At 40.7% G+C, this 13,995-nt stretch overlaps 1 protein-coding gene across 4 annotated transcripts in view; it reads right to left on the bottom strand.

Moving 5' to 3' along the window:
* Positions 1-13,995, bottom strand: part of MYBPC2 (myosin binding protein C2) — an 83,533-nt gene that overhangs the window by 20,501 nt on the left and 49,037 nt on the right. For all 4 annotated transcript variants that reach the window (XM_060691549.2, XM_060691550.2, XM_060691547.2 and 1 more), the window contains exons 15-23: positions 12,879-12,985; positions 11,728-11,757; positions 9,502-9,644; positions 8,075-8,234; positions 7,337-7,441; positions 3,667-3,855; positions 2,997-3,131; positions 2,109-2,276; positions 1,191-1,279 (exon numbers count right to left, since the gene is read on the bottom strand). In XM_060691549.2, the coding sequence (XP_060547532.2) occupies positions 1,191-1,279; positions 2,109-2,276; positions 2,997-3,131; positions 3,667-3,855; positions 7,337-7,441; positions 8,075-8,234; positions 9,502-9,644; positions 11,728-11,757; positions 12,879-12,985 (1,126 nt within the window). The remainder of the gene's footprint in view (positions 1-1,190; positions 1,280-2,108; positions 2,277-2,996; positions 3,132-3,666; positions 3,856-7,336; positions 7,442-8,074; positions 8,235-9,501; positions 9,645-11,727; positions 11,758-12,878; positions 12,986-13,995) is intronic.

Raw genomic sequence — 13,995 nt, forward strand, 5'->3', positions numbered from 1 at the left:
GAGAATCCTTAAAAGATTTTTCAAATGTTAGCAAACACCCATAGATATTATTAAAGGGAGGGGCTGATGAAAAAATCTACATCTTTTTGAAGGAGAGAGAGAGTTGAGAAGAGAATTAACAATTTGAATATGCTACCCAGCTTTTTGATTTTTGCTATTATTCAGCATTTCACATCTATGTTCCTCCAAGAATGTCATGGCTAGAGAAGGCCTTCCTGCAAATCTCTCTGATAAGTAGAAGGTGAAAATAGGAGGTAGTTTAGGAATATTTCCCAATAGGGGCAGTGCTGAGTTGACAGAGGTGGACTCTAAAAAAAGAAACTCTGGAAAGGAGAATGTCAATGTAGGAGAGAGTAGGACTGGCAACTGAAAATGGAGTTACAAAATGTTAGCTACTGTACCTCTTTTAGAAAAGAAGAATGTTGGTGGATTATCCCAAGATGGATTTAAAAACTGGTGTATTCAGGCTTGCTGGGTCAAGAGAACCTTGAACAGTGTCATCTGCAAGAATGGTCAAAGTCTGCAGAGTTCCAATATAGTATCAGAACCTTTTTAGTACAATATCAGCATCTAAAAGTAGTAGGGACTAACTAAGATGACATGCCCATCAGATTTTAACACACACCAACACCCTGGACACTGCTGAATCTGAAGTGTGCTGAAGAAAGATTGAGAAGCAGGGAGGAAGACCATGTTCTACCAGCCAATACTGCATATGCAGTAGCCAACCCGAGAGACAAAGAATGCTGGCCAAGACCTTTTTAAGGCTCTAAATAAACATAGTTAGAACCTTTAGATATAAAGCAATACATGTGGATAATACGCCAACATTATGGACTGCACAGCATGCCATTTGACACTGAATTGTGGCAGTTATGGGAAAAAACTCCCTCTGAGCCTTTTCCAATTGAAATCCCATCATGACTTCATTCCTTCCCTGCTAACTATCAGTGGGAGAAAGCAGGAGAGGCCAGGTTTGGCTTCTGGGCATAACGATTAACCTTGATAACACTTGCTAAGGAATGTTACTGAATCAGATGTAGATTCTATTTGACTTAAGAGGAGGGGGAAAACTTCTAAAGAATGTATTAATCCATGTTTCACATCAAATCCAGAGACCTCACAAAAAGTCTACGATACTTTGAATTTGAGTACTGTAAGTTTCTCTCCTTTCTTAACCAGTTGCCTACCTGGAATGGGATTACCAGGTTGATTTGCTCCCCAACTTTCTTGATGTATGTCTGTCGGAGATGGCGAGGGAGACGGATCTTGGGTTGTTCTATATGAAGGCAAAAGAAAATACATGGGGGAAAGAACTCAAAAAACATGCTGGAAGACACTGGATGGGAAAATGGGGAAAATGGCATCTTGGGGAATGTGTGATTTCATACCCACACTTTATGAATTACTAGCATAGAGCCAGAAGTATGAGTGGAATTCTGGCAATCCAGAATCATCTAGATAAGAAATTAAACAACATACAAAATCATCATGTCCAACTTTCTTCCCAACATGGCTGTGCTGGATAAAGGAGATACTAGTTGCATCTATCTAGAGTACCAGACAGAAACATTCTGCTACTGTAAGTAATGACTTGATATCAAGCTTATGGAGGTGGGGCTGGAAAGGAGCTATTGAGTGGCTTGGAGGGCTTTTGTTGTTGTTGTTGTTGCTATATTTGGAAGAACAGAATAGAAAATCTGTGCCCCAATTATCAATTCCAAAATGAGAACAACTAAGATGATTTATGCAATTCCAAAACTATTAATATTTTTTTAAAAAAATCAGTCAGGGGCTAAACTAATTGGAAATACCTGAATGCAATTAATAATTGCATGAAGCCTTTAAAAAAATAGAAAGACTGGCTTTTAATCAAGATAGGAATGTACCTTTTACTTACAAATTTTAGGAGGAAATCATGTGCAACACTCTCAAACTGATTTAGGATCATAGTGGGGCAAACATTTTGAGGAACCTGATGTGTATTGGGTCACCCCATTGCCCGACTGGAGCTTGAAATCTCTTCTTATAAGACAATTTGATCCAGGAGACAAAACAAGCTACTGTGTGTTTATGGTTAACATCTTCAAATGCTCAAAGTGACTCACCAACAATCTCACGAATGGTGACAGGCTGTGATAAAGTAGCTGGTAGACTCTGGCCTGCAATATTTATTGCAATGACCCGAAAGAAAAGCTTCTCGCCTGTTGGAAGTCCTTTGGCAGTAAAGCCACAGCGTTCTACAAGCTCTGTATTAGCAGGTATCCATTCATCGGCTGGGAAAGAGGGTGGAGTACAAGATTAGAGATAAAGAATAAGTGGGAGGTCAGAAGCCTTTTTTTTTTTTTCCTGAAGTGTTTGGGCCAATGTTATATTTAGGAGGGATATTCTCCAGGGAGTTTCCAAGCATGATGTCATAGATCGTCAGGGGGCAGCAAATAGAAGAAGAGAAATGCTGTATATCCTGCTCAAGTTTGATCTGGTCCTTGATTTCCAATTGGCACTTGTGGATGCTGCTACAGGGCTGGTGAAGGTTTTGCCCAGTCAGACTACATAAGCGTTGCGAAGTAGACCAGACAGGAAGCACAACCAGATGACTCCATTCTAACTCCATTTTATTGTAAAGTTGCATTAAGAGAACCTTACAAATCATTTCTTCCCCTGCCCCCTTTATAGCCCAAGAAACTAGGAAGGGTCCCTTCTGAGATGTTTGCCACATCCACATTCTCCTTGGGGCTAAGTTGCCTTTTATCTCAATGTTCCCTTGGCTGTATCTCTTCTCCCTAACTTCCAAGGTCATTCCCACTACCATTACAGACTATCTTGCCAGAGATGAAAAGAAAACAAAAACAAAAAGAAGTAAGCAAAGGGAGCAGTTAATCTGGCCTCCATCACTTGGGAGAACTCCTTCAATTAATTGCTTAAACCAGAGAGCTGTAAAAGGACAATGCACAGCATACAAACTCAGATCTTCTTTTACTGGTATAGAAACTCACTCCCTTCCTTGCAGTACTCAATGAGGTAGCCATCAATGCCTCCTGCACCGATTCGGTCTGGAGCACGCCATTTCAGGGTGGCTGTTGTGTCTGTTACATCCTCCATAGTTAGATGAAGGGGCTCACTGGTGGGAGCTGAAGCAGAATTGAATGGGGAGCGATATTGATAAAATAATAACAGTAAAAATATAACTATATACACACACACACAATTATCATTTCTTGGTATATAATGAACAATAAGGAAACAACAATTTGCCCATACTTTTGCCAGCTTTGTGCTTTTTTTCTAGGGTCATCTTTTTCTTGGTACTTTAGACAGCAAAATGTTTAAAAAAGCTTTGCAATTTCAGTATATGTTCTCAGAAAATGGTTATAGTTATGGTAATGGTTATTCAGAATTTTCATGGAAACTTATATCATTACTATGAAAATGCAATCTGAATTCATCTCCCCCATATCCAGAATCAAAAACTCCAACAGAAATCTCATGCTGGAATTCTCAGCTCTTCTTCATGATCAGCTTTTTGGCTTCTTTGGCTGCTAAGTCTAGCTCAGTAGTGGTATGTGAGGGAAAGGACAAGTCCACCTTTTCTACCTGTTTCAGTGTCTCATCCGCTCCTGCCTCACCCTTGCCAGTATTTCATCCCAAGCCAGCCCTTGTCCTCACCAATAGGCATGAAAGGTTTGGTATTCTGACTGGGTTGAGAGATTCCAATGGCATTGACTGCAAAGACCCGCATCTCATAGAGACACCCTTCAATCATCTTGGTGGACTCATAAGTCAGCTCAGTGAATACTTCAAAATTCAGTTTCATCCAACGCATGCTACCCTTCTTCTTGCGCTCCATCAGGTAACCTGGAGTGCAAAGAAGGAAAAAAATGATGTGTGGTGAAAGATATTTCTATAATCAGCATTATCCAATCAATAGTTATCGGATGGAGGGAGAGAGGGAGGGAGGAAGGGAGAGAGAGAGACATATACATGTCTGGGCACAGCACGGAAACGGCATTGGTCACGTTGGTGGATGATCTCTGGAGGGCTCGGGATAGGGGTTGCTCCTCTATCCTGGTCCTGTTAGATCTCTCAGCGGCTTTTGATACCATCGACCATGGTATCATGTTGCGCCGGCTGGAGGGGTTGGGAGTGGGAGGCACAGTTTTGCGGTGGTTCTCCTCCTACCTCTCTGACCGGTCGCAATCTGTGTTGGCAGGGGGGCAGCGGTCGACCCCGAGGCCCCTTGTCTGTGGGGTGCCGCAAGGGTCGGTCCTCTCACCCCTTCTGTTCAACATTTATGTGATGCCGCTGGGTGAGATCATCCGTGGCTTTGGGGTAGAGTTCCATCAGTATGCTGATGATACTCAGCTGTACATCTCCACCCCAGGCCACCCCAACGATGCCCTTGAAGTGATGTCCCGGTGGCTGGAGGCCGTGCGGGCCTGGATGGGGAGAAACAGGCTCCGACTCAACCCTTCCAAGACTGAGTGGCTGTGGCTTCCGGCGTCCTGATATAGCCAGCTGGTGCCATCGCTGGTTATTGGGGGCAAATCATTGGCCCCCATAGAAAGGGCTCGCAACTTGGGCGTCCTCCTGGATACACGGCTGTCTTTAGAAGAGCATATGACAGCCGTGGCCAGGGGGGCTTTTTATCAGGTCCTCCTGATATGCCAGTTGCGTCCCTTTCTAGATCGGGACTCCCTACACACGGTCACTCAAGCACTCGTCACTTCCCATCTGGACTACTGCAATGCTCTCTACATGGGGCTCCCCTTGGGGTGCACCCGGAGGCTCCAGTTGGTCCAGAATGCAGCCGCGCGGGGGATTATGGGAGTGATGGGGCACTCCCATGTGACACCTCTCCTGCGCAAGCTGCACTGTCTTTCTGTGGCCTTCAGGGTGCGCTTCAAGGTGTTGGTGACCACCTTTAAAGCGCTTCATGGCTTAGGGCCGGGGTATTTACGAGACTGCCTTCTGCCGCCAATAGCCTCCCACCGGCCAGTATGCTCCCACAGAGAGGGACTCCTCAGGGTGCCATCGGCCAGACAATGTCGGCTGGCAACCCCCAGGGGGAGAGCCTTCTCTGTGGCGGCATCTGCCCTCTGGAACGACCTGCCCCCAGAGATACACATGATACCAGACCTCCGGACTTTTCATCGGGCCCTGAAAACACATCTTTTTCACCTAGCCGGGCTGGCTTGATCCCATCCCTTCAATTTTAATTTGTAATTGGTTTTAACCCGGGTTGTTTTAATTGGATAGCCAAATTATTTAATGTTTTTAAATTGCTTTTAATTTTTATATGTTATGTTTTACCATGGCTTTTCACCGCCCTGAGTCCTGTTGGAGAAGGGCGGTATACAAATAAAATAAAATAAATAAATAAAATAAATACATATAATACATATATATAGAGAGATATATGTATGGAATTTATTATAACTTAAAGTTTTAACCACTGATTTGCACTCTGTTGACCATACAGTTATTTTCTATATTAATTCTTAACGTAGAGTTTAGAATGATTTTTGGAACATTAAAAGGATGCACAATGCATTTTGATACAAGTAGACCTTGACTTACGACCAGTAATTTAAGAACCATTCAAAGCTATGATGGACTAAAAAAACCTTAATTTATGACCCATTCTTGAAGCTATGACTGCCACACCACCCTTACGAGCATATGATTGAATTTCAGGTGCTGAAAAATATTATTGAATGTGCTAGAATAACTACCCTCCAAAAAGACCATGACTATGTGTCAGATTGGTCTAACAAGTGGCAACTTCAAATCTCAACCAACAAATGCTCTGTCTTAGACATTGGCAAAAAAAAAACCCAACAACATAAAATATAAATTAGATGGACATGACCTTGTAGATGACCCTCACTCTGTCAAGGACCTTGGAGTACTCATTTCTAAAGATCTAAATGCCAAAGCCCACTGTAACAAAATTGCCAACAAGGCATTAAGAGTTGTTAACCTAATCTTGCATAGCTTGTTCTCTGGTAATATTGTACTACTAACTAGAGCATACAAAACATTTGCTAGACCAATTCTCGAATACAGCTCATCTGTCTGGAACCCACAAGGCATATTGGACATAAATACAATTGAGAGAGTCCAGGAATATTTTACGAGAAGAGTCCTCCATTCCTCTACCCACAATAAAATACCTTATGCCACCAGACTTCAAATTTTGGGCTTAGACAACTTAGAACTATGCCGGCTTTGGTCTGACCTAAGTGTAGTACATAAAATTATCTGCCACAATGTCCTACCTGTCAATGACTACTTCAACTTCAACCACAACAATACACGAGCAAATAATAGATACAAACTCAAGGTAAACCGCTCCAGACTTGATCGCAGAAAATATGACTTCAGTAACAGAGTGGTCAATGCCTGGAATGCACTACCTGAGTCTGTGGTTTCATCCAAAACCCCCAAAACTTTAACCTTAAACTGTCTACTGTTGACCTCGTCCCATTCCTATGAGGTCTGTAAGGGGCGTGCATAAGTGTACCAGCATGCCTACCATCCCTGTCCTAATACAGTATTCCTTTTTACTCTTACCCTTTTAATGTATTCAAATGATGTTTATACTTTTACCTATTATCTTATATATGCTTGACAAATAAATAAATAAATAAAAATAAGTAAATAAAAAAGAATGGTGAAGGGCAGAGCCTTTAAAAGGAAAATAGCTGTCAGAGAAGAACAAAGATGTTCTTGCAATTGTGATGCTTTTTATTGTGAGGATAGATCTGCATGGATTTCTCCATGTTATATTTGCCTTTCGCATTCAGAGGCATTAGGCTAGGGGATCTTGAACAGTGAGTTAAGACTCCCTGGGGATGGCAAGCATTCTTTTCTTAAACCTATTCAAACTTGTGCAAAAAAATCAGGTGCCCTGCTGAGCCTCATTATGGGCTTTGCTCTTCAGCAGGTATCTCTTATACCACAAAATTTGAAAAGTATGTATGAGCACTAAATGTAAACAGCTGTAAATTTAAATTAATTTAAATTAGGTATGTATGTTTAATAAACTACTAGATGAATTTATATCAAAATCAAGTGGAAAATTTATTTCTTACCCAACATTAGAATACTTAATTTTATTTAGGAGAGACATCTCATCAATTCATTTAATCTTTTTAGGGTGATCCCCTATAAAATTACAAAATCTGTGTTAGGCAATGCTGTAGCCTCCCTTAAAGACTGAGAGTCAAGCAGTAGGATGAGATTATTCTTATTCCATGGCTTAGGAAGTCCACCATTCCCTAACTTTAATTCCCATGTGTCTGAACAGCCACCCACTTTAACTTGAAGTACTCACCAGTAATAGGCATACCACCATCATACTTGGGTGGTTCCCATACCAAAATGGCCCAGTCCTCTCCCACAGAAGTGACACGCACAGCTTCAGGAGGATCGGGAACATCTACCAAAGACAAGAATGTTATACTGTGTTTCCCTGAAAATATGACCTACCCCAAAATTAAATCCAAGCTTGATTTTTACATGTGAACTCAATATAAGACCTCCCACTTCCCCAAAATAAGCCCTAGTTAAGACCCCACTCACTCCGGGGTGCATGAGGTGGGGCGAGGCACACAGGTAAAAATTAAGTTAGGGTGGGGATGGGAAGTGGAGTTGCCCTACTTACCAGGCCTTGAACACCCCAACACCTGCCTTGCCTTACCGGTACACTTTTGCAGCTGCTTGCCATCCCTTGCATAGTGATCCGGAGCCTGTTTATCAGCTGCAGAGGCCTTTCCTGGAGGCCTCTGATGGCAAAACAGAGGGCGGGGGCAACGCACACAAGCGGCAACAAAAGGACACAGAAGAGCAGTGCTGCACGCTGGGCCAGCAGCGTGCTCCTGCTGGGTGGGGCTGTCAGTGCAGCCACCCCGAGGTGAATCAGTGGAAGACACTCCCTGAAAATAAGACCTGGTGCCTTTTTTGGTAGCAAAAAAATATAAGACTGGGCCTTATTTTTGGGGAAACACAGGTAGGTGAAGAAATGCTGAACAGAAAGAAGGACCCCTACATTCCCATTGGCCTACTAACTCACCCACAACTTTGATGTTGAGAAAGGCAACGTCTTCGCCCAGTGGATTAGTCACCTTGATAGTATACGAATCTTCATCAGAGCGCTCAGCACTCTCTATTACAAAACTGCTCAGCTCTTGACGCTCTTCTAAACGGACCCGGCCTTCTTTTTCTGAAAAAACCTGAGGGATGATGGAGGAAAGCAGAAACAATCAAGAGGATCTAGAAATTTGCAAACTGGAAAGAAAATAGTAGAATGTTCAGCATTTCAGAAAGATGGACTGTTGCTTTAAAAACCAAAACAAATCTCAATGCTTCTCACAATAGGCCAAGCAATTTTCAACAGTGTGGGCCTGGTGCCTTACAAAATTATTGGCTTAACACATCATTTTTGCTCAGCCTGGAACAGGATTGGGTGGTTTGGCATGTTGTGTGAATCAGCTCATCAGTTTAAAAATATCTACATTTAATTATTTTAAATAAAATGTACTTTTTTTCTCTTGGCCTCAGCTATTAACAAGCTGCAATGTTAAAAAAGATATTTAAAATAAACTTTGAACTGAACTTGACTGATATGATTAGATTTGGAATATATATACCAGGGACTATAAGAAAAAAGAATCTTTTAAAATAATTAAAAGCTTTAAAAACACTTCATGGGACAATCAGCTGAATCCTAATTATTAGCATTAATTGAATCTGACTTAGGAACTGGTGGTTCTCACAGAAAGGACACTGTCATCGGAAACTTTATTTTACTGACAATTTAATTGTACTTACAGTATTTTAAGAAAATGAGGGCTTTTAGTGTTAAGCTTGACTTACCAGAGAGGTTTTAAGTAATAAAAGTAATAAAATCTCTTAAATAATAGTAAGTAATGTCTCTTTAGTCCTTTTCAGTTTAATTACTGAAAAACACGAATGAAGTACTTTGTAACACGTGGAAATATGAAGAAAACACTTCCCTGTGAATCATTACAGGTATAGCATATTTGCCTAGGGTTGCATGGCAGGTTCCGAGGGCAGCTGTCTCCAAACTGCATGCAGAGACAGCCCGAAGAACCTTCCAAAGCAACCTCAGAAGCTTGTTCCAGTCTTGCAAAAGAGAGATATGGTTTCTGCTCTGCAGTTATGATCCATCTCCATTTAAATGCTTTGCATGGCCTTATTGATTTAGATTAATTTGATACATAATTTTCTATTGTGAAATTATGGCTGAAGATCTTGGATGAGCAAAGCAGGTCCCACCTTGAACATTTTAAGTAGCTAAGTGTGATGCTATCATGGACCTACTATTTCCATCAGTATCCTCCCAGATTTCAAAAATTGGAAGAAATTAATTTTGAGAAAGGGGCAGTGTTACACATTAGTTAGCATTCTTTGCTTTAGCCTGCCTGATTTTGAAATGGACACTTTAATATGTTTTACTTGGACCCAACAAATACTTACTTGATTACCCTTTAACCAAGTTGCTGTTGGTGCAGGTTCTCCAGTGATGTTCACATCGAGCCGTAATTTGTTCCCAGCAACAACAACAATAGTGTTTTCATTTGTTTTCCCTGATCCACAATCTAAATGGATCTTGGGGGGTTCTGGGAAAACCAGAAGGGACAGTGAAACAATTTCTCCTCTACAATAGTAATGCATTACCCAGTATTTCCAGAAACAATACCTACAGCTACTAACAGCTCTTGAGAGAGCAAACATGGGTGGTTGATTTGAGTTCCTTTCTTTCTTTTTTAATTGGAGCCCCTTTGTTGGGGGTTATCATTATAACCTTTCTCTTGACAATTAGTTGCCTGCCTATGTTCTCACACAGAAATGGCTTTTTATGGAGAGCTGCTTGAAGGCTGAGTCTACTTCAACTGGAGCATTGCTTAGTTTGTGTCAACAGCTCATAGCCAAAAAAGAAAAAGAAGAATTATTCCTTAATTAAGACAATTATTTACATTTCATGAATAGGAACTGTACATATTATCTTTTAGAAGGTAAGAGCCTTGTGACCTTTAAAGAAATGCATTTAGTCCAGCATCCTTGGGCCAATCAGATGCCTCTGGAAGGGCCACAAGGAAGACTTGAAGCCGATAGTTCCAGTAGTAGGTTTCAAAAAATTTTACTACCAGTTCTGTGGGCATGGCTTGGTGGGCATGGCATGACTTGGTGGGCGTGGCAGGGGAAGGATACTATAAAATCTCCATTCCCCCACTCCAGGGGAAGGATACTGTAAAATCTCCATTCCGTCCTCAATCCAGGGGAAGGTTACTGCAAAATCCTGATTGCCTCCTCAGGAGGCAGAGAATAGATGGGGATGGGGCCAGTCAGAATTTTTACTACTGGTTCTCCGAACTACTCAAAATTTCTGCTACTGGTTCTCCAGAACTGGTAAGAACCTGCTGAAACCCACCTCTGGATAGTTCCCTCCTCCTGTATAGGAGAGGCTCAGTTGTCATGGCAAATACAGGTAGACCTCAACTTATAACAGTTCATTTAGTAACCAGTCAAAGTTACAACAACACTGAAAAATCTGACTTATGACTGTTTTTCACAGTTACAACCTTTGCAGCTCCCCCATGGTCACATGATCAAAATTTAGATGTTTGGCACCTGATTCATATTTATGACCTTTGTTGTATCCCAGGATTATGTGACCAACTTTTGTGACCTTCTGACAAGCAAAGTCAGTGAGGAAGCCAGGTTCACTTAACAACCATGTTAATAACTTATCAGCTGCAGTGATTCACTTAACAATTGTGGGGAAAAAGTCGTAAAATGGGACAAAACTCATTTAACAAATATCTCACTTAACAACAGAAATTTTGGGCTCAATTGTGGTCATAAGTTGAGGACTACCTGTAGTTACAGACAAGTCTTCTTCTCACCTAACCCATGCAAGCTGGTTACTGTCCCTCTATCCTATAGCAATGAAAGTCGAAATATGTAAATTGAGGACCATTTGTTTAGTGGCTATTCAAAGTTATGATGGCGCTGAAAAAGGTGACTTATGACCAGTCCTCACACTTATGACTGTTGCAGTGTCCCCATGGACATGTGATCAAAAATCAGGTGCTGGCAACCAGCATGTATTTATGATGGTTGCAGGATCCCAGGATTATGTGATCACCATTTGCAACTTTCCCAGCTACCTTCTGACAAGCAAATTCAATAGGTAACCATGTGATTTGCTTAACAACCATGTCAAAAAGGTCATCAGTCACTATTATGATTATAAGTATAAGGACTACCTGCAACTGTTTGCTATGTGATGAAATATTTTATTCTGACTGCCCTGAAGCTTCCACCATTCAACTTCATGAGATCAGGTTCTTCTCTGGTTTCTTTTATTTTCTAAATTAAAACACCCCAGGTGTTGTACCTATCCAAATATGGGGGATGCCTTAACTCCCTGAACACTGTGACTCGCTTCCAGCTGTTCAGGTGCGATTCTTGTGCTCTGCAAAAAATTTAGGCTGGGTTCCTTCAGCATGCAGCCACTGAGCACCATTGGTCTGCATCTGACATCTCTGCTTCTGTTAACATTCTTTCATGTAGGGAGATAAAAGGGAGAGACCCCTTCACTTCACTCATTCAAACAGTTCCAAACAAGCCTGTCTTGGAAAGAATTCTGAGGTTCCTTTCCTAGCCAACATTCTGCTAAGACTGAAAGATTCCACCCACCTTGCTTGGGGACATATTCAATCTTGATCTCTAGAAAAGGAAAGAGAAAGAAGAAGAAAAAAACAGCAGTGAAACCTCTGGGCAATATTTGAGATTATAAATGTACATTGTTACTTTCTGTGCCACTATACAATTAGGGTGTGGTGTCATTCTCCAAAATAGTGTCCCCTGTGAAATAAGAACACCATAAGCTTCCTTACAAACTGAAGTCAATCATATCCAAAAGATTACATCCACGAGCAAGTCAGAGAATAGGCAATGTGGTTTCTTTAGTTAGCATAAAAGTTTTGCAACTGAAGCATTCATTTAAACACATGCATACACACAAAGTACCCAGGTTGATGATCCAAAGGACAATGAATCCTTTTTTTAAAGCTCCTGAAGTCCTTTCACCCACAAAAAAATTCACAGCAATAGGCATAACTTTCCTTTTTTAAAATTGAAAAATGAAGCAGGTACTATAATCTAAAAGTCAAAAGGGAAAAAAATCCTAGAAAAATTAAGTCCATACATTTGAGTGACTTCACAATTTAACTGTCGGTAGTCCTTGCTACAACAATGGCAACAAAAATAATTGTGCCCCTTGCATGCATAAATGTGGTCTCCTCCTACTTTAGACTAATGAGTTTCGGTGCATTTCCTCCAGACTAGGAATAAAATTTGCTTCAGGATTTTAGCTACAGTTCTTCATTTCATTTCCTCTTGTAATATTCACACACTTTTCATTAGTTGCTTTGGAAAAATCCCTGTTAACAAGATTGGGAGGGGGAGTTCTGTTTTTTTAGCCCCTCACAAATTTGTGGTACAGGTCGGTTTTTTGGCTCATAGCAATTCCAATTTAGTTTGGCAAACTGAGCAGCAATCCTTGCAATCCAAAATAAGAAACAAACAAATCATGTATCTGCATAGAAGAACCATTCCAAGAGTTTCATGTAATGCACTCATGCACCACGTTAATTAGATACATGGTGGAAGTAATTTAGAAAACTCAAACTCATGTTTTAGTGTGTTTCTGGATGAATACCATAAATACACACTATTCAGCCACTCTTTTGCACATGGACTATAACTGTGATGATCATGAGTATTTCAAGGGCTTTGCGGTTAGTGGAGAATCTTCAGCCTCCTGCACAAGTCCCTCCTGCACTGACCTAAGAAGTTGAGTTTAGCAGAAAGTGAAAGAGCATATCCATCAGGGATGAAAGTGTAATCTCCCTCATCTTCAGGTCTCACATCATCAATGACCAGCTTATGGACCCTGCAGAATAAAATTGAAATTATAAAGAAAAGGTCAGAATGGATGGATCATCGTCAACTAATTTGCAGGGTTGGGGTTCTAATTAAGATCACCTCTCACAGATGGCCTAGCACCTTGATTTTTCCTCACCATAAAACAGATCATCTGTGGTCTGTTTCTCATCAAATGAACAAATTGACTGTTCAGGTGAAACAGCATACATTGCATCAAACTGTTGTTTTTCATGCAGTATTTAAAATCTAGCTCCAAAGCAAAGCACACAACACCGAAATAACAATCAGAAATGATGTTTTGTGAAACCTCAGTTCATTGAGTGTAATGTATTTAGCACTTAAAAGTATAAGAAAGTGGTGGTTTTATAGAAAACTCCCAAATTTCTCCGAAAGAAAGCTTGTCCTAAATTTGACCATCAAGGAGCTGAAAAGAAATTACATAAAAGCCCTCTCTCCTCATCTACCTTTGTTACCATAATCTCAGGAAATCTAATGTGTATGCATGTCTGCATTAAAAAATAAATAAATCAGGAACCACATCCTTAAAATAAATATTGGGTTTGCCTTTATTATCTTGTTTATTTTTCCCTTCCTTCAGAAATTAGATCACCCATAGTTGCTGTTAGTGAGATGGTAACATATAAATTTAATAAATAAATAAGGAAATAGTGAGGTATATTAGATAGAGAGATGATATTCTGCCCAAGCCTGTACAGTGAGATTTATACTCAAGCAAATATCTAAAGCTGAATTTCGTATGCTCAAGGCAAGTCTTTAAACTGTAATATTAGAACAGATTCAGCTGAACTAATAAAATGGCAGGCACAAATGGAGTCATAACAAATGGCAAAAATAAGTACTTCACCTACATTCTGGATTCTAGGTGCCTTTATTATAGCAAGTTATGCAAGATAGGGGGTACAGGAAGGACACAGACAATGACTTTAGTAACAGCTCTTTATTAGCTCCAGTACAGCAATGGATTTGCCTAGCCACGGCAGCTCCTTTTAAAGGGAG

This window comes from Pantherophis guttatus, chromosome 4 (assembly GCF_059756535.1).
Source record: "Pantherophis guttatus breed Tessera chromosome 4, ASM5975653v1, whole genome shotgun sequence".
Taxonomy (NCBI): Eukaryota; Metazoa; Chordata; class Lepidosauria; order Squamata; family Colubridae; genus Pantherophis; species Pantherophis guttatus.